Source organism: Emydura macquarii, unplaced genomic scaffold (genome assembly GCF_026122565.2).
Source record: "Emydura macquarii macquarii isolate MOO-44397 ecotype Brisbane River unplaced genomic scaffold, CSIRO-AGI_Emac_v2 contig_2897, whole genome shotgun sequence".
In the NCBI taxonomy this organism is placed as follows: Eukaryota; Metazoa; Chordata; order Testudines; family Chelidae; genus Emydura; species Emydura macquarii.
Genome location: NW_027133034.1, coordinates 33126303 through 33152987, shown reverse-complemented (window position 1 = coordinate 33152987; position 26685 = coordinate 33126303). Strand labels below are relative to the sequence as shown.

The 26685-nt window shown below is 41.6% G+C and overlaps 1 protein-coding gene across 1 annotated transcript in view; it reads right to left on the bottom strand.

Annotated features, from left to right (window-relative positions):
* LOC137166975 (solute carrier organic anion transporter family member 4C1-like) overlaps window positions 1-8805 on the bottom strand; it is an 88784-nt gene extending 79979 nt beyond the window's left edge. The window contains exons 1-2 of the mRNA XM_067568908.1: window positions 8072-8805; window positions 1157-1420 (exon numbers count right to left, since the gene is read on the bottom strand). Coding sequence (XP_067425009.1) covers window positions 1157-1420; window positions 8072-8297 — 490 coding nt within the window. The 5' untranslated portion in view covers window positions 8298-8805. The remainder of the gene's footprint in view (window positions 1-1156; window positions 1421-8071) is intronic.
* Window positions 8806-26685: the final 17880 nt, after the last annotated feature.

The following is a 26685-nucleotide window of genomic DNA, read 5'->3' as shown; positions in this document are numbered from 1 at the left end:
AGGCCTACAGCATATTTTAAAGGGAGCAACAGTATAGATGTGGAATAACTTTGGGTCTAAAGCAGTTTTATAAAGGAGAATACATGGTAGGTTGGAAATATTTAATCACTTCATTTGGTATGTTCAGTTTACTCAAAAATGACAGAGCCACAAATCATTCACATCAGCCTAAAGACATGACATGAAGGTATTCTGACACTGAAAGTGTCATGTGTATCCCCAGCAAGCACTGAGAAAGCATCAAGTGCAGAATTTTGATTTGATGAGGTGATAAAAGTATATCATACACACGGAACAGAAACTTCAACATTGATGAACACTTTGAAGGAAGTTTCCCAGCATTTCCCTCTAGAAGGAAAGAGCAGAGTCACTGAAGGGATAAAGTCACACACAAAAGTTCAAAACCATCTCCAAAGCAACAGTGTCAGAGAGAGACCCAAGTACAAATCCACACATGCATGCACATACACAAGACAGTTTGCCCCTCAACACTGTAAGGACAACCCATACCAAAAGTCAATTTCCAATACTTCATCAGAAGCCTGATTTTCCTCGATTTTTAGTACTATTAACATAGCACCTAGTTGCAGACCAGGACCCTATTGTGTGAGGTGCTGTAGAGATACAGAACAAAGACAGTCCCACCCAAGAAGGATTGCAATGTAAGTACTCCCAGACCGTCTGAACAAGTGTTGTTGCAGCTACCCCCTTCATCTCAGCTTTTGCAGTAGCCTTCACTAAAAATAGAAAATTGAAACAGTGTAGAAGTTAGCGAAGTTTAACATCAAGATGGGACCTTCATGAAGAAGGCATCACTAGCCATTTAAGAATGCCTGGTATCTTGCAGCACATAAAGAAGGCATTGATCTACATCAGTAAGAAGCTGAGAATCTGCCATGGGGCTGTAACAAACCACAAAAAAACATGTACCCATATAAAACGGGTACAACTGTAAGCAGACCCAAATCCTCAGTAAACATAACTCCAAGTATGCAAGACAAAAAAGGGAACATATCCCACATCTTCCTCTGAACTTGGTACCCTAATCCAGATAATACTCTTCCATAGCCAAATATATAGGGATCTATTTAACACAACTCTGCATATTCAGTTACCCTATTCATTTTTTAGGAAAACCACCACAATTTAAGCTTACCTTCAAGTTTAGATCCATATTGGTATATTCCACCAGCGAAGTGTGGCAAGGCAAATACAAGTGATCCCAATCCGATCATAAATGATGAAAAGGCAAGCCATCTTGGTTTATGCCCTCTTTCTCCGAAGAAAGATACAAACAGTGACAATACACAAAAAGCAATGTCATAGCTTGCAGAGATGACACCAGCGAGGGAACTGTTCAGCTCAAAACGCTTTTCAATAGTGGAAATGCTAACATTTACGAGGCCATTCACCACAATACCTACCAAAAAAAGAGAAATGATTAGACAAATCAAGTAAGTATTATTTTCTTGAAAAACTACTGTAAAACCTTACCACTGCATTATATGCAAGTTCAAATTCAATCTTGCTCTTTTGAGAGAGTTTAGTGACTTTGAGAGCAAAGAACTTTATCCAGACATTGGCATAGGGCACATTTTTTCAGGTGAACAGTTTACCCAAAGGTTTTGGTTGACCTGAAACTATTAGTGAAGAAGAGGTTTTGCTACCCTCCATCTAACTTTCAGCCTAATTGTTAGGTCACTAACCTATCATATGGAAGACCCAGATTCAAGCCACCTTTGTGCCCTCTTGATTTGGCTCTGCAGAGACTAAGGACTATTTAAAGCCTCCATCTATACTTGCTGTCGCGCACAGTGTACATGTAGCTACATGCTACAGTGAAAGGCAGGCTGCATCCCCACTGTGTTGTGTAGCTACATATGGCTCCAGCAGAACACTAACTGCTAAAAATAGCAGCGTAGACAGAAGAGGTACTGCTCACATGCGTAGAGAGCCATATAGGGTATATGCCCTGCGGCTACATCTAAACTGCGCACCTCTTGCAACAGCATATACAGTATGGAATCCACATTGTGCTATGTAGCTATACACGTCAGTGAAAGGCTCTGGCAGAAGAGAGGCAGAAGGGAACAGCTGGACAGTGGGGAGCTGTCAGAGCCTTTCCCCACTGCAGGGAGCTGCAGAAGCCTTTCCCTGTGTCAGTGAAAAGCTCCAGGAGCAGGACACTACACTCTTAAACAGCAGGGTAGATGGGGAGGCACTGCTTGTGTGACTATGTACCCAGGGAATGTAACGACAGGGTTCAGGAGTGCCTACACTCTACTTGCCTAAACTGTGCGTCACTGATGTCTACAAAGCTATTGATACCCATACTAGCTAGGCATAGAGCCTGTACTCTACACACAGCTGTAAGCATAAACAGAACTTAAGTTATAGCAGCCTCTCCAGGGTGCACTATAAGCAGGAACACTATCCAGAATATCTACAGCATGGCTCTACCATACCCTTAGACCAGCCCCGAGCATAACCCTTTCTGCCACTAGACCTGCCCCAAGTATAACCCTTACTACAAGGCTTCTGAAGGATCCTTAGCAGTCAGTCTTACAGCTCTCCTCCATAGTTCCTTCACTGAGGGAATCCTCCGTGGCCCAATACTGGGCTCTAAGAGAACCTTAATTCCCAACACCACACCCAGCATAAAAGGACTGGGGAAAGATTCACCCTATCAACTGCGATATTCAAGCTACTATATTTAATTCATATGTTGGAGTATTGGGGCGGGGTGGAATAGGAGAGGAAAAGAGAGGAATTCCAGTATCTCAAATGCTACTATGTGATGGACTGTTGGCATGGTGGATTGTTTTTCTACTTAGAAAAAAAAAACCCACACCCACACACAGTGGTGAATAGGGGTCCTAATGACCTAGGGGAATGAGCAAATATCAAGTTAATTTCCTGGTCATCATTCTTTGGCATATGCTTAGCACTTCAAACATCTAGTTAGTTCTGTGGGCATCCATATGAAGTAGGTAAGCATCTTTATATTTTAAAGAGGGGAAACTGGCTTACAGGAATTAAAAGCCTCTACACCACAAAAGCCAAGTAGATCATTAACTGATTACAAAACTGTTAAACATTCTTATTGTAACCTGTCATTGGGTTAGTTACCAAGGTTCAAGTCACATACTTAAAAGCCACATAAGCTGTAGCTGAACGTCATTTGTAAGACTTTAGAGAACAATTTAGTACTAAATGCAATTGCTGGCAAGATAATTTTCAATGCCTTATTACAAAAGGAGAAACAGAATTGCTTTAGCAGAGATGAAGCCTGTTGATTCAGATAATATATGGTCTGCAACTCTCAACTCTTACTCAAAGAGCTCTTAGCACTCAAGTAAATATTAGCCAAGGAACAGTCTGTTTCAACTACTTGCATTTATGCAATGACTAGTCCATAGTGTGGTCCACAATGGGGACTGCACCAAAGAACTAGCTTGTTAATTAGTAAATCATTAATCTTTTACTTACTTTACTAGAACTAATCATTACTATTTTAACTTTTTCCCATCCATTTAGCATAGTGGCCAAAGAGGGTTTTTTTCCTCTCCCAGTGCTAAGGTCTCAGATGTGGTCTTTAATCACTCATCCAAGTTACAAAAAAAAAAATCCAGGATATTTGTATTATGTTATGTCTGGTCACAAAGCTTGTCAAAGCCAAATGCAGATTGGCTGTACCTATTTTATTCTTCTCCGCTTACTCTTGATGTCAATAATAGTTCTAGCCCAGGTCTGAAAATAGCCCTCCCTCCATTTATCCAGGGAAAGCCATGACTCTCAAAAGTGGCAGTAATTTATTCGGAAACAATAATGAAGACATTGTTTACACATTCTGTCACTCCACTTGAAAAGTTATTATTCCCTCCCACAGCTGTGAATTGCAGCATCTCTTGTTATAATTTATGGTGACTCAGACATGCAGCCTAAGATGCAATTATGTACTTTTATATTGATCAAAGGTCAGATAAATCAGATACCAAGTTAGTTATTTAACCATATACTGTACATAATTATTATATTCTAGAAATATAGGCCTCATCTGAACTTGAGATGAGAGCAGGTTACAAAAAAATTGTCAGTTTCCCTGCCAGCTCCGCTTGAAATGTAGGAGAATCTATCAGCGGCCAATGATTGCAATATCCTCTTTTTAAGGCCAGCTATTAGACTGCAAAATCTTCATAACTCGATGGAGTCCTAAGTGTGCCCAACATTGCTTCAATTAAAGCAGTGATACACATGCACACTAGTACATTACAGTTTGCTATTTTTAACATTCTTCATGTAAAAATATATGCTCAAATGTGATGAAAGTTGAGGATTATTGAATCTAAAAGAAGGGTTAGAGCAGCAATGCTCACCATCTGTTAGTCACAGGTTCTACAGAGGATATAAAACTATGCTGGATAATCATGGAGGTACTTTAGTATTTGGTGGGGGTTGACATGTCTAGAATGTATTACCTTCTCTGATGTTTCTGACATTTGAAAATGGAAATACTTACACCTGTAAGTACGTTAATGTAATTGTTCCCATAGTAGTATGGTGCAAGATAGAGTTACAGTAGTTTTGACTACCTTAACTTTCCATCTACATATTCCCAAATGTGCATTGAAGTATTATTTGTTAAATACAATCTTGCATTTTAACATCCTAGCTTTGATACTCTTTAGAACTACAGTATGCTTGGAAGTGTGGGTCTTTTCCCTTCCCCTCATCCCCACACAAAACTCAATATTTTGTTTGCAACCTTAATTTCAAGCTACACCTTTTATCTAGGTTAGTTAGGCTTCTCTTCCCTCCCTTTCCACCACTACCCAATTTTAAAGATGAAGTCACAAACTTCCTGCCTTTGTCATGTCATGAACAGCTGAAGGTAAAAGGATACCTATTTTAATTAAGACATTTAGCATTCTACCACCATAAAAAACAATCCAAAATGCTGGCTGTAAGTCTAACTGAGATGCTGTGTCTGTTTATGCAAGTTTATTTGTTTGATTTACATTAGTCCCTATAGTACCTAAGCATTTCACAGATCTTAATGGTTGAATCCTCAAAATACTCCTGTAAAGATAGGGAAATGTTTTTGGGTTTTTTAATTATTTTTTTTTAAACAGATGGGGGCCCAAGGCACTTAATTGTGTCTACATAAGGGGCACTCGCCTGATATATGAAAGACCTGAGTTTCAAGTCCCTAATCCACATTATGATGGGTGGAGATTTGAACCCAGGCCTTTCATATTCCCTATGACCGTTGTTTTCAACTTCTTTTCATTTGCAGACCCCTGAAAATTTTGAATGGAGGTGCGGACCCATTTGGAAATCTTAGACAATCTACAGACCCGCAGGGGTCCACAGACCCCCAGGTTGAAAACCCCTGCCCTATGAGTGCTCTAACCACTGGAATGTTGGGCAAAGAGCTGATGTCCCCTGTAGCTCTTTTTTTGGCAGGGAAGGGGTGGACCAATCTATTAAGCAGCTTCTGAGCACATCTACTGGATCGGACACCACAGTTGAAATAGGAAGAGAGACGCTAGTTCATGAATACTGACGGCTTATGCACCAAGCTGCTTGGCAGTATCAGGACCTAGGTGGCTATGCACATGCCCACCAATAGAAATTTAAGCATCTAGGGCTTTCAGGCACATGCAGGGTTAGGCGGCAGCTAAGCAGGGGTTCTGTAAATGTCACTGGCACCTAAATGTTATACTTAGGTGCCCATGTCCCACTTGTGAATTCAGACCATGATTTTAAGAGGGCACTTTGGGATCAATTTTCCTGTTTCTAAACTCCAAACCCTTTGGCTCTTCTGACTTGCAAAACTGCTCAGTGCTGGCCCACAACTCTGTTTTCAATGAAGTCAACACTGAGTGCTTAGGAAACTCCATGCTTAATTTCTCAAACATAGAAAGAATTTTTTTTAAAATACAAAAAAGTTTAATGATAACAAGGCTATCAAGTTTCAACAGGAAGATGCAGTTTTTACCAAAATGTCTAGTAGCAAATTAGGATGTTTGTCCAGGTTTGTCATCTCAATTTTAGCAGGAGAATCTCTCTATTAAATTATGATGAACACTGAGCACCACCTCATATAAAAAAGATGAAATATAAGGCTAATGCATATAGCCTTTCACCTTGGGAAATATATGTAATTTCATTTTATGTCACAATGACAAGAAGGTAGTTGGCTACTCTTTAGGTTCCCCAATAAGATTATCTACATCAGAAAAGCCACACAACTGACAGCCTCTGCTCAAAATGGCTCACAAATGGGAGTATGAAGGATGTTGCCAAGAACACCTAAAATCAGCAGAGATAGGACCAGTTTCATAACTTCAAGTTTGTCAGATACTTTTAGACAGCATTAACTTTGAGGTTTTTTCAAATTTGCACATTTGAGGCACAGATGCTAACGTAGACCCTAATTCTGCAAATAGAGCCACCTCAGCTGACCCCTGAGATCAAAAGAAATCCCAATGAAATCAAAGGGGTTTTGTTCAAGCAGCCCACCTAGCATGGTTCTGTGCAGGATCAAGGCCTAAATTAGTATTCATGCCACAAATGTCTTAAGAAAATGTAATACTAACTGAAAATACCTGACAAAATTTATTCAAATCTCTGCTCTGAGTGTATGGACATGGAAGGTAATTCAGGGGCAACACTGGGCGGGGGAGGGGGGGCTTGCATAGGCTTTGGCCACCCCAAAATTTGCCTTAACCCCCCTGAAGCCACCTCTCCCAATGCAATGGTCAAACATTAGACAGAAGTAAGGATAGTATAGTATGGTATTGCCATCCTTACTTGAGTACTGCCTACAGAGCTGCTGGGCAGCAGGAAAGCAGCAGCTGCTGGCTGGGGGCCCAGCTCTGAAGACAGCGCCACCATAAGCAGCAGTGCAGAATTGCAGAAGTAAGTGTGGTCTGTGCACACAAGATGTATAGTGCAGCCCCGCCAATTTTCTGTCTAGCCCATCTCAGTCCCCCCACCAGGCAAAGACTGGCACCACCCTGGAAGGTAATCCTTGATCTTTAGAACTGCACTGTGAATATGACAAGCAAAAAAAGCTTGAATGTTTCAAGTTTTTCAGTTCTTTCTTTGTTTTATGATTTAGTCCTAGAATTCAGTAATTAATGTTCCACTTGACTCAAGAACCAGGAAAATGGCTTCACTGGAGTCAATGGAACCTAGAAAGCATTTGTAAAAAAAAAAACCGTTTAGTTAGCCCAACTATGGCCACAGCCCTGCTGAAATTTATGCATATGCTTAATTTAGCATGCATAAAGTTAAGCATATACTTAAGAGTTTACAAGATCAAGGCCTGTGTGTATTCATGACTGCACACCCACTCATGCACTAGTTTCTCAGGTTTGAATGCTGGACGTTTTCAGTCCTGGGCCATTGTTAGAATAAGGCATACAAGTATCTGAAAATATACCTACGGTTAGTCTAGCTACAAACTTATCTGATAAAAGACAGTGGCTAACTTGCTTGGAAGACAGGTAATAGTATTAGTCATTTCCTAGTCAACTCACATTTACTGTTTTGTTAACGATTGATTTCTTTGTTTGTAAAGTCATATAAAGTAAAAGCGTGTCCCTTTTATTCACCACATTAAAAAGCTCACTGGGTGGGAGCATTTTCCCTATGTTATAAATAGTAGTGAAGTGGCATAGAAAAAGGTATGAAACCTATCGACCAGAGAGGTGTGCAGGGATATAAACAAGTTTAAGAGAGAGTACAAAAAAAAGCGTAGGAGGAAGCACCTAAAAAGAGAGTCTGGCATTATCCGGGCCACTTTGGCTAGGAGACTGAACATGCAGAACATAGAAACCGGTGAAGTCACAAGATTGCCACATTTCAGGCTGACACCAACTCTACTGAAGCTCACACTCCTGCTTCCCCTCTCATCCCAAGTCCCTTTCACAGCCTCCTTGGCCCACCATCCCGTCTCCTCCACCATCCCCCCTTCCCAGAAGGGGCAAGGCTGGGCTGCCGTTACCCCTGAGGGATCGCCCAGCGAAGCTCCCTCGGGGGCCCCGCTTCAGGCTGGGGTTACCTTGGAAGATGGCCAGCAGGCTGTAAGCGCTCAGGTATCCCTCGGCGTTGTTGCAGAGCTGCAGAGCCTTAGGGGTGAAGCTGCCCCACCCGCAGGGCCCCTCCTCACACACCGGCCGGGGTCGAGCGGGGGCCGGGCGGAGGCGGCTGGCGCTCGCCCTGCGCTGGAGACGGAGATTGGGGCTGGAGGACTCGAAAGCCGGATTCTCGATACCTCCCTGCTTCATCTCGCTGCCGGCCGCGCTCAGCCCTTGCCCCCGCTCTAGCCAGAGGCAGCAGCCGGCGGGACCCGCCCCTCTAAATACCCGGGGCAGGTGGCGGCTGCCTCCCGTGGGGCCGCCCCCGCCTGCGACTGGAGAGCCGGCTCTGGAGGTTTCGCTCAGCGGAGGCGGCTACTGCCGCTGCCCGGCACCTGCTGCCCTGCCCCGCGCAGCCCTGACTCAGGGGAGGCTGGGGCCGCCACAGGGGAGGGGCTTCTCGCCTTCGCGGCGGCACCTGCCCCTCTGCCGCCCGGGGCTGCCCCTGCTCCCTGCCCCAGAGCGGCCGCCCACCCGGCGCGCCCGCGTCTTCGAAGAAAAACTTTTCGAAGCTGCCTTTTCTCGCTCTGCCCCCGCTGCCGGGCTTCTCACCCCCCCGAGGCACCTGCGAAGGGAGCTTTTTGCAGATTCATGGCTATGCCTCAATACCCAGTTCTGCTTTGAGTTATCAGCGTCCTGTCACGACGGCTTCCGTAATTTAAGCATGGCAGCGTGCATGACACCGGGGAAAACACCGGGCAGAGACGGGACTAGCTCCGCCTGCCAGCTAGGCTGAGGGAGACAGGCGCCACCACCCCAGTATTGTTGCCCAGAGATAGGAAATCAGACGCTAGGGTTCTCAAACTTTCTTTGCTGGGACCCCCTCTGAAAATATTTCAGCCCGTGATGATCCCCTCCACAAAACTGATGACCTCCCCCCATGCCAGGCCATCCTAAACAGCATGCCTGGGGGCTGACAGCTCATGACCGCCCCCGTAATAACCTCACAACTCCCCTGAGGGGTCATGACCCCTAGCTAGAAAACCCGGGCCAGTGTAGTTTAAGAAAACCAAGTGCCTGAAAGAACTCCCTCCTGAAAGTCTCTCCCCGGAACTGAAACTTTCAAAACGTCGAAAGCTACTGATGAGAAAAACCAGAGGGTGGCTATAGCAAGTGCTGTCCTTCCTCATGCCAAGCAAGCTAGATGGGATGAAGCTCACCTTGGATCGCTAGCCCAATTTCTGACATCCTCAATGTCTCTGGGAATCATTATGCCTGTGCTGACTCGCAGGGACGGGTTGTGTTGTGAGACTGATAGATACATGAGTCTCGTGAGCCTGTAAATATTTCTGTGGCAGAAGAAGGAAGAGGTGTTAAAACTTTTTGTGGATGGTCATCGTGGATGGTCATCGTGTGGTTAGTGGTAGGACCAGTTTGTTTACATAGAATAGGTGTTAATCATTTTACACATCTGAGCAAGCACACTTTAGAAGGAATCCAGGGTTCAATTAAAATCGCTATCAGGTGCTCATCACAGGGCAGTGCAAATTTGTCCCACAGGATCCTCCATCCCCTTTCATGAGTCCAAAACAGTTTAGAGTCAGGGGAAAGAATAAAATTGAGCCAGCAGGTGTTAGCAATGGCCTTGGTTAAGACGCAAGGGCATAGGTCTGTCTCCCCAACCAGGATTTTTTCCCCCTTAATACAACATCCTGGAGTTTCAAGTACTCCTAGCAACTCAGGACATACAATTTAAAATAGAGAAGGTTTGTGACAATGCAAAGCAGTAAAAGAACATAATCCTTTTTGCTTTAAAAGACAACCCAACTATTCTAGAGCAGTGGATTATGAAACAGAAGGAAACACTTTTTTTAGAGCAAGGACCATTTTTAGAAGTCAGATGGAATGTTGGAGTCAAACTGTTCCATGGCAGTTGAGAGTAACAGTTGGTGGGTGATGTCACCATGACCAGATTAAGGCGGGATATGATGCTATGAAAGTAAATCCCTTCACCTTCCTCACACAGACTCAACTAAACGACACTCGGCATTTGTGCCTTTTTGTTAAATATCATCACTTAGGACCTGATTCTGCTACCCTTACTCACTGAACAGTCCCTCTGATTTCAGCTGGATTCGCTGAAATCTGTGTGACTATCAGGGAGTAGTTAAGAAGGACAAGACAATTGTGGAGAAACTAAACCACTACTTTGTACCAGCCTTTAGCATGTAGGATTTTGGGGAAGACACCTATCCCTTTTAGATAAGATGAGATCCTGTCAGACTGAACAAATACACTTCTCTTATACCACTCCATCCTCCCTCTAGAGCCAAATGGAAAACAGATCTCAAGCTCACCCTACATGAAGCTGACTAAGCATTTGGTACAACTTATTGTTAACACCTTCTTCATCTCTCTCCATCTACTACAAAATAAGATCCTGAATAGATATTACTGGATTCCTGCAAGACACTTTACAGGCAGACTTTCAATTTCTGCTGGGTTTTGGATGTCAAAATTCCTCTACATATTTATCTCTTATACTTGGCACTATGATAAAATCTCTCTCCTCTCTGGATATAGGTATTGTATGAAATCTTATCTCTTGAACAGAACATTTTTCCACATCATTTTCAGTTTTTGGGTTTAAATGTGGATACACCCATTCCAAATTACCTTTCAAAGCCAGTGTTAATGAACACTTTTAAAAAGAATCCTCCTTTATCATTGCTCTTCTCTCAGTGAATGGAAATATTAGATCACTGTAATGCTTACAATAGAAAAAGCTACATCAGCTAGAACTGATAACCTGAATTTATTCTATTTTACCAGGGATCTCTTACAAGATATTACACAGCTACTAGTCACTCTTCCAAATTTAGCCCCTCATCTTGCAAAGGGGACTGGGTGTCTACATTTGCACGTCTGAGGAGTCCCATTGAAACCAATGGGACTCCACATGGGAGCAGAGATTGGCCTGCCTGGATTGTTTTGCAGTACTGGCAATTTAGTAAAAGATGTTACGTCACCCACCTTGTCTCTCTTATCCTGGGACCAACATGGCTACAACAGCATTGCATACAATTTAGTAACATGTCAGTCAGACCTTCTCTTGATTCCCATGAACTTGCACTTATCATCTCACAACACTTCTCTTCCTTTTTTATTTCCCTTCTTTCCCTCAGTTTAGTTGTTTATGGAGTTCTTTGTTCGTTTTTGTTCATTTTGTTTTATTACTGATATTTTGGGATTGTTTCACATTTTTGATAAAATCTTTTAATGTATATTCTTTTAAATTTTTAGTTGAAAATTTAGGTGAGTACTTTTACTCTATATTTTATACTTAATGAGTAGAATGTTGTCAGAACGATTTGTATACTTTTCATATAAATGAATACTGTCTGTAGTTACTAGAGGATGCTACACATATGTATCTAAGAGTAGAAAAATATTCTATTATTTGAGAAACAGTATGAGATTGTGTAATTAAAACCTGTCAGTCAAACTTCACTAAGGCGGAGACTGAGGTCGCCTTTTAGGAGCTTCTGGGGGTAGACGGGGCTTGTAACTGCAGGGGATCATCAGCTAGGGCAGTCCCAGACAAGCCTCCTCTCTTCTCCATCTTTCCCACCTCAGAACAACCCCTGCATCAGGTGCACAGAGCTGGCTGCGTGTCTGGTATAGAGGCCTCCTGCATCAGTGCTATTCACCAGTGCGGGGAGGGCCTTATACTTGCCCTACAACCTAATTGTGCTGGCTATGCTGATCCAAAGCAGAGCTGTTGAATCTGGCTCTGTTTACACATTGGGGTAGAAGTTATGTTTTTTCAATGGTTAACCATAGTGATGTAATTATTTTTAGTTTATTCTTCTATTTCAAGATAGTAGTGGTGGATACTCAGTTCTTCCTCTTTATGTGCTTTTCCTGTCTGTGTAGGAGATGTTGCTTGCTCTTCAAAATAGTATACTTCTTGTTTCCACAACATTTACTTGTTTGTTTTTTTGTGTGTGAAACTTAGTACTCACAAAAGGTATCATGTTGGCACCCCTGAAACATGAAGTATTGCGTTTATTCACAGAACAGGTACAGCATGAGTAGCAGGTGTGCAAGCTTCCTCATGCTGCCTCACAAATTTGCCTTAACTCTGACCTTGAGCACAGTCCCACTTAGTGGCTGAGTATCCCATCTCCATGCCCATTCAGCTTTTACCTTCTTGGCCAAGTCTGCCAGCATTTCCATTTATGTAAAGTATGGTGGTCTTTTCTGTGATCTATATACCAGTTCATTGCTAACTAGACAGAACCAAATTCATTTAACATAGTCCTTGATTTTTCATTTATGGAAAGAGTTCCACAGCCTATTTGTCTTTGAGATTGTGATTCTATTAAACATGTCTGTAGACAAGAGCTAATTTCTTTCACTTCCTGTTGAAGATGCTGGTATATTGTAGATGCATGCTCACTCTCTTCACTAGAGGTGGGCAGTATTTATTATTTTGTTTGTTTCTTTCTTTTCATAGCCTGATTAAAGAGTAACTGATGGTTGAGGACAACAGCTATTTATTTCATCTGCAGATATATGACATCTAGTGGTTGACTGTGAAACAGTTGTAAAATTCTATGCTATGGGAGCATTCCATTCGTCATTAGACAGAAGCATGGACCTAACAATGTGGCTATGTTATAATTGCTGCCTTCATAATTACAGGACCTATGAATAGTTTTCTCTTATTTTATAGACTTGGGTCCTGCAAACCAGAGCACTAGTTTGTTGAATTGGGAAAAAAATGAATTTCAAAATATAATTAATCTCTAAACTAAGGCCACATCTACACTATAAATGTTACAGCAGGACAGCTGCAGAGCTGTAGCTCTGTCATGTATGTGCTTCCTATAGCAATCCTATTGCTGTTGGTAATCCACCTCCGTGAGTGGATCGATGAAAGCATGCTTACATCAATCTAGCTGTGTCTACACCAGGAGTTAGATTGGCTTAACTACAGCATTCAGGGGTGTGAATTTTTCACATTTCTGAATGACCTACTTAGGTCAATCTAAATTTTAAGTATAGACCAGACCTCAGAATGCAAAGAGTATATAGTGATTTTCTGTACCCATCCTGTAAGTTACCTCACTTCTTATTTGCTTGCAACTCTCTAGCACTGCTCAAGGATATTAGGGATAGTTACATATATTCCCCTTTATAACAGTCATATCCTGGATGCTTAGTTATAAGTGGAAATTTATTCAGATAAAATTGAAAAAAAATGAGTTTACTGCTGTGTCTGTCCTGGGCTTATTTGAGCTGTTTAACCAGTTCTAACTTCAACTTCATTCACATCAAATATTTTTAACTCAAGATGTTCTGGCTTTCAGAGTTAATTTGTTGCCCTATAGCTAACTAATAAGGTGAAATTCACAGCTATTCTTATTTTTTAATCAGTGTAGGAGTAACTGGGGTTGTTAAATCTAGTATTTGTTTAAGTGTTGTAAGTCTGATATTCACCATTAACTTCCCTGTCCAAAAAAAAAATAATTTCTTTCTATTAAAGTTGCTTGGATAACTTTTGCTCTTGTTGAGTCACAGTGTTTCATGAGTTAGAAACCATGTGTTTGTATGAGAGATTTCTGGCTTCCGGAAGCCTGTCAAAGACTACAAAAACTATATGCACTACAGCTATCAACATTGATTAAACTGGTGTAGCTAAACTAATGTTAACAACAACAATTAGTGTGGAAGGGGTTGTTTTTAAGATAGGTAAAGAAACAGATGGGTTTTTACCCAACTGTCTACCTTTAACAAGAAACTATGAAGAAAATGATCCTAGCAGCAGACCTAGAATGTATGAATTTATATCACTCTTAATTAATGCACAGTATCACAAAATATAGGGGTTGTTTATATGAGAAAGTTGCATGGGTAACCTTAATTCTGGCATTTATTTTCTGAACGATTTACTTTTCAATCTTAATGTTTATTAACAGGGGGTGGTTAGCTAGTTTAGATTTGTGTATTTTGTTTAGATTCTTGTTTTGCACTAGGAGGCCAAAGCACTCAGATCATCCTATTAACTTAAAAAAGATCCTCCAATGTAGAGACAGAGGCCCTGATATAGCAGAAGCCAAACCAATGGCCTTCTGTAGAGAACATTGCATCCATGTTTTTCCACACAGTGCAGTTGAGATATTACAGATCTAAGTAACTGTCAACATTACAAAAAATGTTCTGTGTCAAAACTTCATGTCAGTACAGTAGGGCTAGATATGTGCACCCAATTCTACTAATGACTTCTACAGGCTAAACAATTAGGCTCTGTCAAAGGGGAAGCAGGCCTTTAAAGAGCCTTGGGGCTCAGCTGCACTCATGCCACATTTAGCTCACCACCCCCATGTGAAGAAAATAAGCACAGCCAAGTGACAGGCAGATCATGTGACTTAATCAGGCCTTCTGTGGGGAATAAGAGCAGCATGTGTTTAAGGTGTTGTCACAAGGTAATTGGTCCTTGTAGATAAACTAAGCTCCACCCCCCCCACCCCCCCCAACTACTGCAGGTGAGCCCAATCCAGTCAATTAAATGGAGCTAGGCTGCACCTGGGCCTACAAAAGACTGCTAAGCGGTAGGTGGAAGGAGAACTGATAGACAGCATCCTGAGGAGGAAAGGCCTATAGTAGGATGGAGCTAGTTACTGTGATGGGTCCCTGGAGCAAGGAGTCTTAGGACTGTTGCTCTAGGAAGGGAGTAAAACAGACTGGGAAACTGTCAGGAGCAGGTGTTCTAGAGACCCCTGAAAGGGGTGGCCCTTCAGCCTGAGGATAAGGAACAAGTTAAAAAGACAATTTTCTGTTTATTTATTTTTGTTAAGAAAATAAATCTCAGTGCAAAAGACTGGTCATAGAGGCACATGCTTTAGAGCTGCGGAGAAGCTTGTGCTGGTGACATATGGTACCAGAAGTGGGATTCTAGCCTATTCCTAGAATAAGGGGAAGATGGGGAAGGTGATCTGCCTGTTAGTACAGCAGCAGTAGGAAGCTGCTATGTAACATCAACAAGAGCAACAGCAGCAGACCCAGGTCCTGCTGATGGAAAATCAACAGAAACTGCAAGAGACCTAGTTTGTTGAGTAACAGCAGTGGCAAGAAGTCCACTCCAAACAGCAGGTGTGGATACAGAAGCAGTTGTGCTGAGTCATGCCACATAATGTGGTTGATGACTGGGTCAAGTTGGCTCTGGGCCTGGTAAAGCTTCAACCAGAAGATGACCCTGAGGCCTTCCTCCACCCTTTTGAGAGAGTAGCAAAGGCAGCAGATTGGGAGGAGTTGACTTGAGCAGCCTGCATAGCACCATTCCTGATAGGTGAGGGACAAAGTAGCTTAGTAGTGGCCCAGAAATGACAAGATCTCATGATGCAATGGCTCTGCCCAGAGACCAGTTCAGTGGAGAAGGTCCTGGATCAGATCATTCTGGAGCAGTTCCTCTGCACCCAGTGGGGTGCAGAGCTTTGGAATAAGCTGAAGACTTAGTGGGGGTTGCTGTGGAATAAGCTGAAGACTTCTTTGAGGCTGAAGGAGAGGAGTGGCCAGAACAGTAAGGTAAACTGAGGGGAGCTCACCAGGGGGTAACCCAAGGATGCTTTCAAGATAGAATGATGTTGAGAGGTCAAAACTCAGAGTACACACGGGACCTAAAATGGATCCTGAGTAGCCCTGCAGGTTAGTGTCAATACCAGTGGAACATGACCCATGGGCCCCATAGTTTGCTTCAGGTGTGGCCAGTCCAGGCTTATTAAAAGGAATTGCCAAGTTATGGAATGTGATTACCTAAACTGCTACTATAAGGGGATGAGGCAATGGGGGCCCACTCCAAAAGTCAAGGGGGGGGCCCTTCTGGGGGTAGTAGCAGTTAGGGTGGGCAGAACAGTAGTTAAGGCTCTTGCAGACTCGGGTTGTGGATGCACTCTGGTTCAGGAAGATCAAGTGAGGATAAATAGCTGAGACATCTCTCAAGACATCTCCAGTGTCCATGGTGAGATCCAGGTGTGTTCCCCTGCAGAAGTTCAGGTGGAGGTTCAGGGTCAATGAACTCAACTGCATGTTGGGGTGGTGAAGGGTCTGCCTTGGCATACAGTTCTGCAGAGAAACTGCATGGGTTTCTCAGCCCCTCATAAAACAGGCGCCAGAACCATAACCCAAGATCAGGGGAGGTCCAGGACCAATTAGGAAAGGAAGTAAGAGGGTTAGAGGCCAGAGTAAGGATGGAAAAGGGAGCGAGAGAGATCACAATTTTTCCTAAGGACTGAGGGATCAGCATAAGAAGTGCCAACAAGAGTTGGATGACAAGCACCTCATTGGGATAAATCATCAACCAACTGATCCTGGTATAACAAGGGTTAGTCTGGGTTCAGGTGATGGCCAAGGGGGAGAAGCAACAATGCTTGGCAAATTCTTCCTGCAGGGCCTATGCCCCAACAGAGAAACCACAACACAGTACCATCTGGGTTTCTGGCTCACCAGAGTAGCATTGAGACCCAGGGGAAGTGTCTGACTTGGCTGGACACTGGGGAGACTGAAATGAAACCTCAAACCCCACAGTATCATGTGGGGACTCAAACAGAATCCCAAATTAATTAGTGTACCATGGGAACCCAGGCAGAACTAGCCGTTAAACACACTAGCAGGGGGACTCGGGCAGGACCACTCCAACAAGCAGAGAACCAAACAGGGGGCCAAGGCTGGAAACAGGACTCCAATGCAGGGAAAAGGATAGCACAGACCTGTTTTATGGTCCCCTTCTTAAAGGCTGATTAACTTATAGAGCAACTGGAATTGGCAGAAAAATTGCAGGACCTCAGGTTCCAGAAAGAACAACTTGTCACAGATCTCCAGTTCATGGAGGAGGAAAGAGAACATTTACTCCTCATGGCTCACAAACTTGAGACTGAAGTAGAAACTGCGTGCAGAGATGGAAAAATCCTGGACTTCAGATTCACTGCACACCTAGAAGATGGTGATAAGGCAATGTAGGGAATTTGCCTGGTGAACCTGATTATATGATCCTGGCCCCTGCCGCATAAAATGTGAGGTGATTGGGACCAAGGGTGTGCACTTGAGGGGACATGCAGAGAACACTCTGTAATTGGGTGGGACTTGGGGGAAAATAATGTTTTGAACTGAGGGAGATAAAAGTAGCCCTGAAGGGCACCTCCCAAGAAGGAAATATATATATTTCCTTTTCTTCCTGGAAATGTGAGGGGTGGAGGATATTTCACAGGGTAACTGGTCCCTGTGGATAGAACCTACTGCTCCTGGACCAGAGCAGGTGAATTCAATTTAAGATGGCTAGGTTGCAGCTGTTCCTATGCTAATGGACAGTTGGGGGAGGGACTGAGATAGGCTATACCCTGTGGAAGGAAAACTACAAAGAGGTGGAGCCCTGTGGTGGGTCCCTAGAGCAAAGGACCAGAGGTTCAGGGAAGCAGCCCTTGGGCTATTGCTCCAAGAAGGGAACAGAGTTGACTGAGGCTAGGAAGCTGCCAGAAGCTTGTTCCAGAGATCCCTCGGAAGGTGGCCCAGAAGCCTGAGGCTAAGGAATGGGTTATGACTGCTTTACTATTTGTCTGCTAACCTAAGTCAAGGAACCATCCTCCTTATAAAAGAGTAGGAATGGCAGCGCATATTTTGGAGCTAGGGAAAAGCCGCACATGATGACAATTGTTCAACAGAGAGAGATTCCAAGGACAGCAGAGTGAACAAGGGGAGACAAAGATTGGGTCAGAGTCCAGGGGAAGTGTTGTGCCCACTTTAAGACTGGGACAGAAGATTCTTTTTGTCCTAGCCCTTTGAACAAGGGTGAATTTCAGCCTAAATGAGTAGGCATTCCAGAGTATTAGGACTCTAAACAGAAGAAGTGACAAATCAACTCCAGCCACAGTATATTTTCCATGGCAAATTGCTAGTCATGCTGAGGGAAAATTTGAAAAGGAACTAAATAAATGGAAAACATTCTAAATAAGTGGAAGAATCTTGGAAAGGGATCCAAGGTACACATGATCTCAAAAATTGGCAAACTTGCTTATCACTAATGGGATACAAGAAATTTGAGAATCTGTTTAAATCCAATAGATCAATCTTCTGCTTTGCAAAGACGCCATGACCAGCTGAGGAAATTACTAGCAAATGTTCTTCTAGAGTTGTTTTATGCTTCTTTGCTGTGAGCTTATGAATTTGGCAGATGACGTTAAGTGATAATTTCAAAAATGTTTATACATAACAGTTTCAACTGCCATTTGCAATAATGTGGCAACACAAGTTTCCATACAGGAATTTAAATTTGACCCCTGCTGGAGGGGTACATTTTATGCCCATGTGCCCTGGCCCCTGCAGGAGCTCACACTTCTCCCCACCCCGACCTCATGTTTCTCTCCTCCCTGGTGCCAGGAGGAACTCACTCCCCTCCCCCCACCCAGCAGTGGGAGGCACTCGCTCTTATTTTGCCCCCTCTGCCTTGGCATGAACTCCCTCCTCTTTCACCCACCCCACCCCCTTGCCTGGGCCCTGGCCCCAGCAGGTGCTGGCTCTTCCCTCCCCCTGGCAGGAGCTCGCTTCCCCCAACCCAGCCATCACAACCCGAGGCTTGGAGGAGTTCTATGCCCCTGATGATTATTGGGGGGTGACCTGTCTTCCTGCTTGCCTCCCCCTTGTGCTTGTCCCTGTTTCCATAGAACATTCATCAAACTTTTTGAAGGCATGAGAGAAATTGAAATTAAATTCTGCTACATATAGATGATGTGTCTGGGAATCTATGCATATATGAAGCAAAAGAAAAAAAATCAATTTCTGGGCAGAGTCTGCAAAAAGAATATGAAAGTGTACAGGTAGATTTACCTAAGACTTAGGACATACTGTACTCAGAAGGAGGGTTGAAGTGAAACAATACAAATATGCAAAAATGAGGAGAAGGAGGATATCTGGGGTACAATTACAAACAATGATCCTCACTTCAAATATGGTGGAACTAAGTGCCATTGAGGAAACTTAAACTTATTTAAAAGACAAGGAATTAAAACAAATCTTAGAATGTGCTTAGGGTGAAATCCCAGCACTACTGGTATTAATAGTAGTTCTACCATTGACATCACTGAGCCAGGATTTCACCCTTAAACAAACAATCTTTGAGCACAGTGACTCAGCTCAATTGGTTCCATATTTTTCATTAGGACTATCTATATTTAACTCTTTCCGAGATGAGAGAGAGAGGAAAAATAAAGAAATAGACCTATTTCAGATCCCATCTAAATCAATTGCAAAACTCCCATTCACTTCAGTGGGAAGGGGGATCACTCCCCAACATTTTTGTATCACAAGCAAATTGCTGTTTAGACTCAATTAGTTTAAACATTTGGCATCAGACAAGATTTTCTCCAGAACACCACAAAATCATTTCATTAACAAAATGCAAGTACATATCACAAGGCCAACCTATTTCCATGCAATACATCTAATTTCTGATATATCAGAAATTATTGGAGAATCTGAAAAGAGGGCCATTCTGCTGTTTTGTCCATGAAAATATTTCAGGAAGGAAAATAACAAAATTAAAATGTAGACACATGTTGGCACTAAGAGCACAAATGTCAGGATATATAAACTAACAGGAAATCTCTAATTAGCAATTTTGTCTTATTAGAAACAGATGTTTTTTCTTAAAGCTAGGCATTTCTGGTATAAGCCAGAGCTTTCTAATTAAGGCTTCTTTTTCTAGCTGCCTTTCGTAACAACACAGCACCTGTTATGAATATTGCTGTGCACTGGAGATGGGAGGGCCACTATAGAAATATAGTTGGCAAGAATAAAGGAAGAAAGTGAAATTGATTTACAACTGTATTTTGACAGAATGCAGGGGCACTATGTGGCCCCAGTACACAAGGGTTATCTGCAGCTTCCCTTGTCCTTCTTATTGGACAAGAGTTCAGGGGAAGGGCTATAAGAAGGGTTTGTGGAAAAAGGGAAAATACGGTGGGAAGGCAGGACTTCCTACTCAAGCTCTGAATGTTAGGGTGATCCCAGATTAGTGTCTTTTTTTCCCCTCATTTTGCTTCTATATTACCTTGGTTTATGTTTATAAAGATTCTATCAGCACAGACCTGACAGCGAGTTGTTGTATTTTGTTTCTGCACCTGCTTACAAGGCTCTATTTGATTATTTATTTGAAGGAAGACTAACAATCAAATAAGTTTACAAAAAAAAATATTGATGAACTGTTTTTTCTAAACATAATACTTATTGTCTCAGAACTGATGTAGTCTCTTACCTTGTATATCTAACACTCTTACTATAAAGAAAAGCAAGAGTAGCCACCTGAAGACAAATTTCTTCAAAGTTTTACATAAACAATGCCATAATTTTAACTTTCTAGACATCGAAGTTCATGTGCCTGATGGTTTGGCTACACTCTTTTAGTAATGCTTCAAAAACCATCTCAAATGTGCTATTTTTATTTTCATAGTACTATAATTCTAATAGTGTTTATAAGTTTCAATGTTAATAAATTTTGTTATAGAAAATGCCATGAATTTATTCAATAAAAATTACATTTTTACTGGTACCATAAAATATAAATTCATTTTCCCTAACATGAAATCTTCAACAACTAACTTTCACACTATATTTTTGAAGATAGAGTTTTTAAATCTGGATTCTTGGAATTTACCAAGTAGCAAACAGTGAAGTGTTCACTACTGTTTCTCCTGGTTTTCTGGATTTGGCTCAGTTAAATCCTCTAGCCCAAGGAAGTCATTCTCTCCTCCTCCTCCTAAATCCCACATCTGCTCTCAGAGATATCTTCTGATTTATGTTGGCTTTAAACTACAGATAATGCTATATATTTCTGCTCCAATTTATCCAATGCTACTTCACAGGAACCTACTTGGATAGCAGCCAGAAACAGTTATTAAATACCAAAAATTCAATACCGCTGTCTGGAATACTGTTTTAAAACTAAGTTATTAATGATTGGTAACCAGTTAAAATAATTACTTTAAGATTTAAAGGTAATGAACCAGATACTCTGCTGACATAAATCAGCATAGTTCAATCAAGACATCATATTTACATCAGCTGATTATCTATCCCATGGTGTTTTGAAAACTAAATAAGTCCAACTACTCAATTTACAAGGCTGGTAAATACATACTTTTTTAAAAAAAACTGAAAGGAATATCCTGCCTTTATTGTAACACCTGTTTTGTTAATGATAGACAAACTGGGTAGTTCCTTAAAGGGTGTGCTTAACACCTACAAGAAGCTGCTTAACACTATGTAATATTTTTATGTGAATAGATTAAACTGACATATAAACTTCATTTGACCCCTAATTTAGTTTAATAAAACAAAGTGCAGCAGCTTAATGTAATCATTTCCATGTGGTCTACCACATACCTTGTTTTATTTTATTTATTTATTTTAAGTAAACTTGCTCACAAACAATTCAAGTGACAGCTCTAAAGAACGAGATTCTGTATCCACAGAAAAGACACACTATAGATAGAAAGCTAGTCATCAATGTACCCTAACCCTGACTTCAAAGGAACACTTCCATAGATGAGAGGGCAAATTAGTTGCCATGACTTCTCAGTCCTAGCCTCTCCTTTAAGATGATTAACTACTACCAGTTGTGGTTGAAATGAGACATCAACTCTTTCACATAGACCATTAACTTGAATTAGAGCTGAACCATTGACATAGAGGTGGAACTCTCTGTTCTACATTACCAGTCCTTTATCATTTGTAATATCATAACAATTCAGAAGAACAGATGTCTTGATTCTTAAAGCCAAAAAACTAGGGAAACCTTACTTTCTGTTCTGACATTTGGTAAAGTTGGAGTTTCCATTCATAAACTCCCAAAGTGGAAAGTGGGTGGGGGAAGATGAAAATAGAATGTAAAATCAACAGCAATGTCAGCAGTGAAAAAACATTCATATATTTCCCAATCTGAACTTTTCCATCTAGCTGCTACTTCCTTTTAAAGTCTTTTATTAAAATGAAAAGTGAAAAATATTAATTTTTTTTTTAGGTTATGATTCATTTAGGAAGTTTTCTTGGCATCACAAACAGTTCCTTTTCGGTTGCTAGGAAGATTATGTCTGAAGCAATTCAATCCACTGTAAAATAAAGTTACTTCCATGTAAAAACAAGCATTACAGGCCCAAATAGGCGGTACCTAAAACAACATTTTGGCTTCGGATTCAAAAACAACATTACATTCCTGCATTTCAGCCTATGTCTCTGACATTTCCTGCATGTTTCACCATTAATTTAAATCTAACATGACCAAAATCAAATTTCTTGTCTTTCTTCCCAAACCCTCTCTCCACTCCAATTTCTGGTTACTGTTAACACCACCATCCATCAGGCATCCAGGTCTGTGACCTGGGGATCATCTTTGATTTTCCTTCCTCTTTGACAAACATATCTGGGGTTTATCCAGATCCTTTCACACCTTCTTCCAAAATCAGTCTGTATTCCTCTAACCCTTCAACTCAAACTTTCATTCAGGCCTTTATCATTCCCATCGTGATTATTTTAACCTCTTCCTGGCTCAACTGATCTTCAGTACTTACCAAATGCTGTCACTAGGATCACCCTATTTACCTGTCAGTCTCACCACATCATCCTTCTTTGAATCCTTCCACTGGTTCCCTCTTCTCTACTCCATCATATTCAAATTCTTTATTTTGCTTTCATCTTTGCCCCTCTCTGTGTATTTTTCCTTGTCGCTTATCAAGTCACACACACTCATCCCTCTGTCAGTGATCCCAGTCTCACTGAGCCATGTTTTAATCAACATACACATTTTACTAACGATATATGGTGCTTTCCTTCTATAAAAAATATAAAGCTCCATGCATCCTCAACATATTTTGTACATTGATAAAACTGTACATTTCAACATAAAAGGGGGAACATAATATTGCGACTAATTTGTTTATATATTTTAAATTTTGTTCACTTTTAAAAGATTGCTTATATTGTGTGTGTAAGGTCCAGCAGGTCTCAAACACAGGCCTACAGAGCTGCCATCCAGCATCAGCTATAACCAGTTTATGCATTCCTACCCATGACCGACTATGAACACAGACTTCTGGGAAGTCCTGCCTTAAGGAGTCTGACAGGCAACAGCCTCCTGGTTTATGATTGGCTCCCTTCCCTATATAAACCCAAAGGGTGTTCCAGGAAGTGTCAAGTCAACAGTGAGAATCTCTTATAGCTACAATGACCATTCCTGCTCTTGAACTCCTGGCTTTGACCTTGGCTTAATTTGGACTTTACCTCCTGAGCCGGACGGACCCTGAAACCTGACTTAGACTCTGACCCTTGGTATCAGCCCTGACCTGGAACCTGACTACAAACTCCTCTGCTACTCCCAGCCTCAGATTTGACCTTTAGCTCTGATGGCCCATGTCAAGATCCTGCCAGTGTTCCTACAAAACATCACTTAAATCAGGCTAAGTTTGGAAATGTTAACTATATGATTACTTAAAAAACTAATATTACTTGCTAATAAAATAGTTTTACACAATCTTAGAATTAAAAATCTGTAATAAGTAATCTGTTACATCCCAGCTCTGTCAGTATATTTCTGCTGTCCAACTCATAGTATTGGCTTGTTTTTAACTTATGCAGCTAAAAAACTCTAATTGTTTGTAGTGGGAAAGGAAGAGTGTCTCAACAGATACCACTGCAGTTTAATTTCCCCTTTGCCATTCCATGTCTTTAAGCATAGACAGGGTCACCTCTTTCAAAGGTCACCAATATTGGCATTTCAGGATATGAACTTTGAAAAGATGTTTTTGCTGTTGATGAAACCAGCAAAGAAAGTTATGATACTTAATGATTCATGGAAAAAAATTTACTGACGAGTTTTTTGTTAAAGCAAGAGGCATCATTAGAGGTACAAATGAATCATTAGGTACAGAAAGATTTTTTTGCTTTGAAAAAATATAGAGAATGCCCTGTTCTAGAAGATTTATTGGACATCAACCAGAGAAGAGAACACTTAAATAAAAACTAGAAATGCTGGCATAGTGGTGATCTCTGATGTAGAGCTTGACTTCCAAAGTAAAGGATTTTTTAGTGCTTAAGCAGATGATGTGAGTCATTCTTGAGAGAGTGCTCATTTTCTGAGAGAGGGGTAGTGTGAAGTTATTCTTGCAGGATATCACAAGGTTCCATATTATCACTGTGATGATTATTGGGGTACCCAGGACTGTGTGTCACCTTGAAACCCCCTGCCTCCAGCATGAGGATGTCTTGCTTGTGCTAAGAGGGTGTTAGCTCCCTAACACCACCAGCCTGTTATCCAGTCAAGCACCCTCCTCTGTTCCAGCCCTGTCTTCACTTTATAGGTGCACCCTAATCCCCAAGTCCCTTTGAATCATTCCCCTGTAATATCCAGCCCCGATACTGGCTACTCACTAAAAACCCAGATCATCTGCCCCCAAATGAGCAATAAACACCAGTTTACTAGTTTTACCTTAAATCACTGCTCCTGTAAAATCACACAGCACTAGTGAGCACTTAGAATAAAACAAAAATAGGTTTATTTAAGAATGAATAAAGACTTCTCTAAAAACAAGAGAGAGTGATGGAAATAACTGGTTACAACACAAAACAAAATCATAAGACATAAACCTGGGTCTAAACTTCTTAATATTTACCCTTCCTAGCTAATAAAGGAGGTTTTATCCCAAAAGTTCAGTCTATTGCAGAACTGGCTGGCTTCACACGAACCAGGATCCAATTTTTCATGAGAACCTCCCGCTCCCCAAGATGTGTCCTCAGTGAAAGGGTTCAGAGTGTCTTTTCCCAGTTTCTGTTAGACTGAAACAATATTTTGTCTATATTCATAGGCAGGGCAAACCTCTGTCTGTTGTAATGTTCCTCTTTTAACTCCAAGTGGTTTTACTTGTTTGCAATTGTCTCTGATGGTTTCCCATTGAAAGTCTTGGGATGAAGAAAAGCTAGGTATTTGAGCCCAGCATCGATTAATCATCACTCGCCGAGACATATTCTTCACCCTTAGTGATGACTTTACTCCAAGTTTATAAAGCATACTTTCAATATAAATACATTATTCCTTAAATATTACCCATACACACATCTCACAATGATTATGAGTCTTGATACGTTATGAGCTTTCTGTAGACATCATACATGTTACCATTTATGGATAAATATCCTGTAAAATGTGTTTGGTGTAGTGAGTTTGTCGGATCTGAGATGAGAGGTTTTATTACAAAAAACAGGAGACCCTTTGCCAGGAAGCATCAGTATTACAGTCATCCCTCTTGCTAAATGTACACATGAACCTGTTAGAATTAATGAGATCTGGTGGCAATGCATTTGTTATGCTGATGACATTCTGCTCTGTATCTCTAGCTCATCTGATCAGTGTCTGACTGGGAGTAGGGCTCAGATGAGGATTAGCTGGTGAAGACCCAATCCAGACAAGATGGAGATAAATATGACACATTGGAGCAACCATCAGTAGAAAAGGTAGAGAATTCTTCAGCCGCCTTGATTGTGGTTGATGTTAAGTAATAAGCTGCTCCTGTATGTGCAGATAGCAACCATGGACAAGGCTGCTTTTTCCCATGTGCACTTGGTGAAAAGGGTGCATTTTCTTTTTAAATTGGATCTTGCTGCAGTTATCAATGTCACCATTGTCTGGAGAATAGGCTAGAGGTGTGCCCATTACATGGAGCTTTCAGAAACTTGAGTTACATGCGGAATGTGACTGCTGTTTTACTAACTGAGTCTTCTTACTGACAGCATATTTCACCAGGTTTCCATGGTCTGCATTAGTTAACAGTTGGGTTTGGGGTGAAATTTAAGATATGGCTATCACTCTATGAAGTCCTACAATACAACTTTAAATAAACTAGTTCTTTTACCATATAGTACTACTGAAGTTGCAATCACTGGAAGTGCACATGCTGATTGTCCCTGGATTGAATGAGGATTGGCAGCAGGCCTTCTTCTGTGAAGGGCCTCATCAGGACTCAGAAAAGGCTGGTACATGTCCATACTCTGTACCAGTACGTCTGAGGCTGCTCTGAAGCTGTGAAGAAAACCAAAACATGTGAACCAAGGGTGTAACTAATGCAGCGATATCTATGGGAGTTTGTAAAGAGCTCTGTGGTGATCATTTAAATGTCAGCATTAACTACTTCACTTGTCATGTGAGAAAGGAGAGGGTCACAGAACTGCACAATTTATTGTGAGTAATATCTCACTCTGTTGCCTCAAGTGGATGATATTTGGAAGATGTCACCACTCATTTTTGCTTCCTATCAAAAAGGAGAGCCTATGAGTATGCACAAGTCCCACTGAGGAGGAGCCAAGCTCAGGGAGCCCAAAGGATCTCAGAGCTGTACAATCATATTTTGAACATCTATACAATATACTGTGAACAGTGTTTTGTTTTGGTAACTGAGATGAGAAAAACTAATTTTGTGGGCAGAGCTTGGAAGAGTACCATCACCTGTTTCTTTTCCAAAATGAACCAGGGACTCGGCACTGAAACTGACTATTCCCCCTC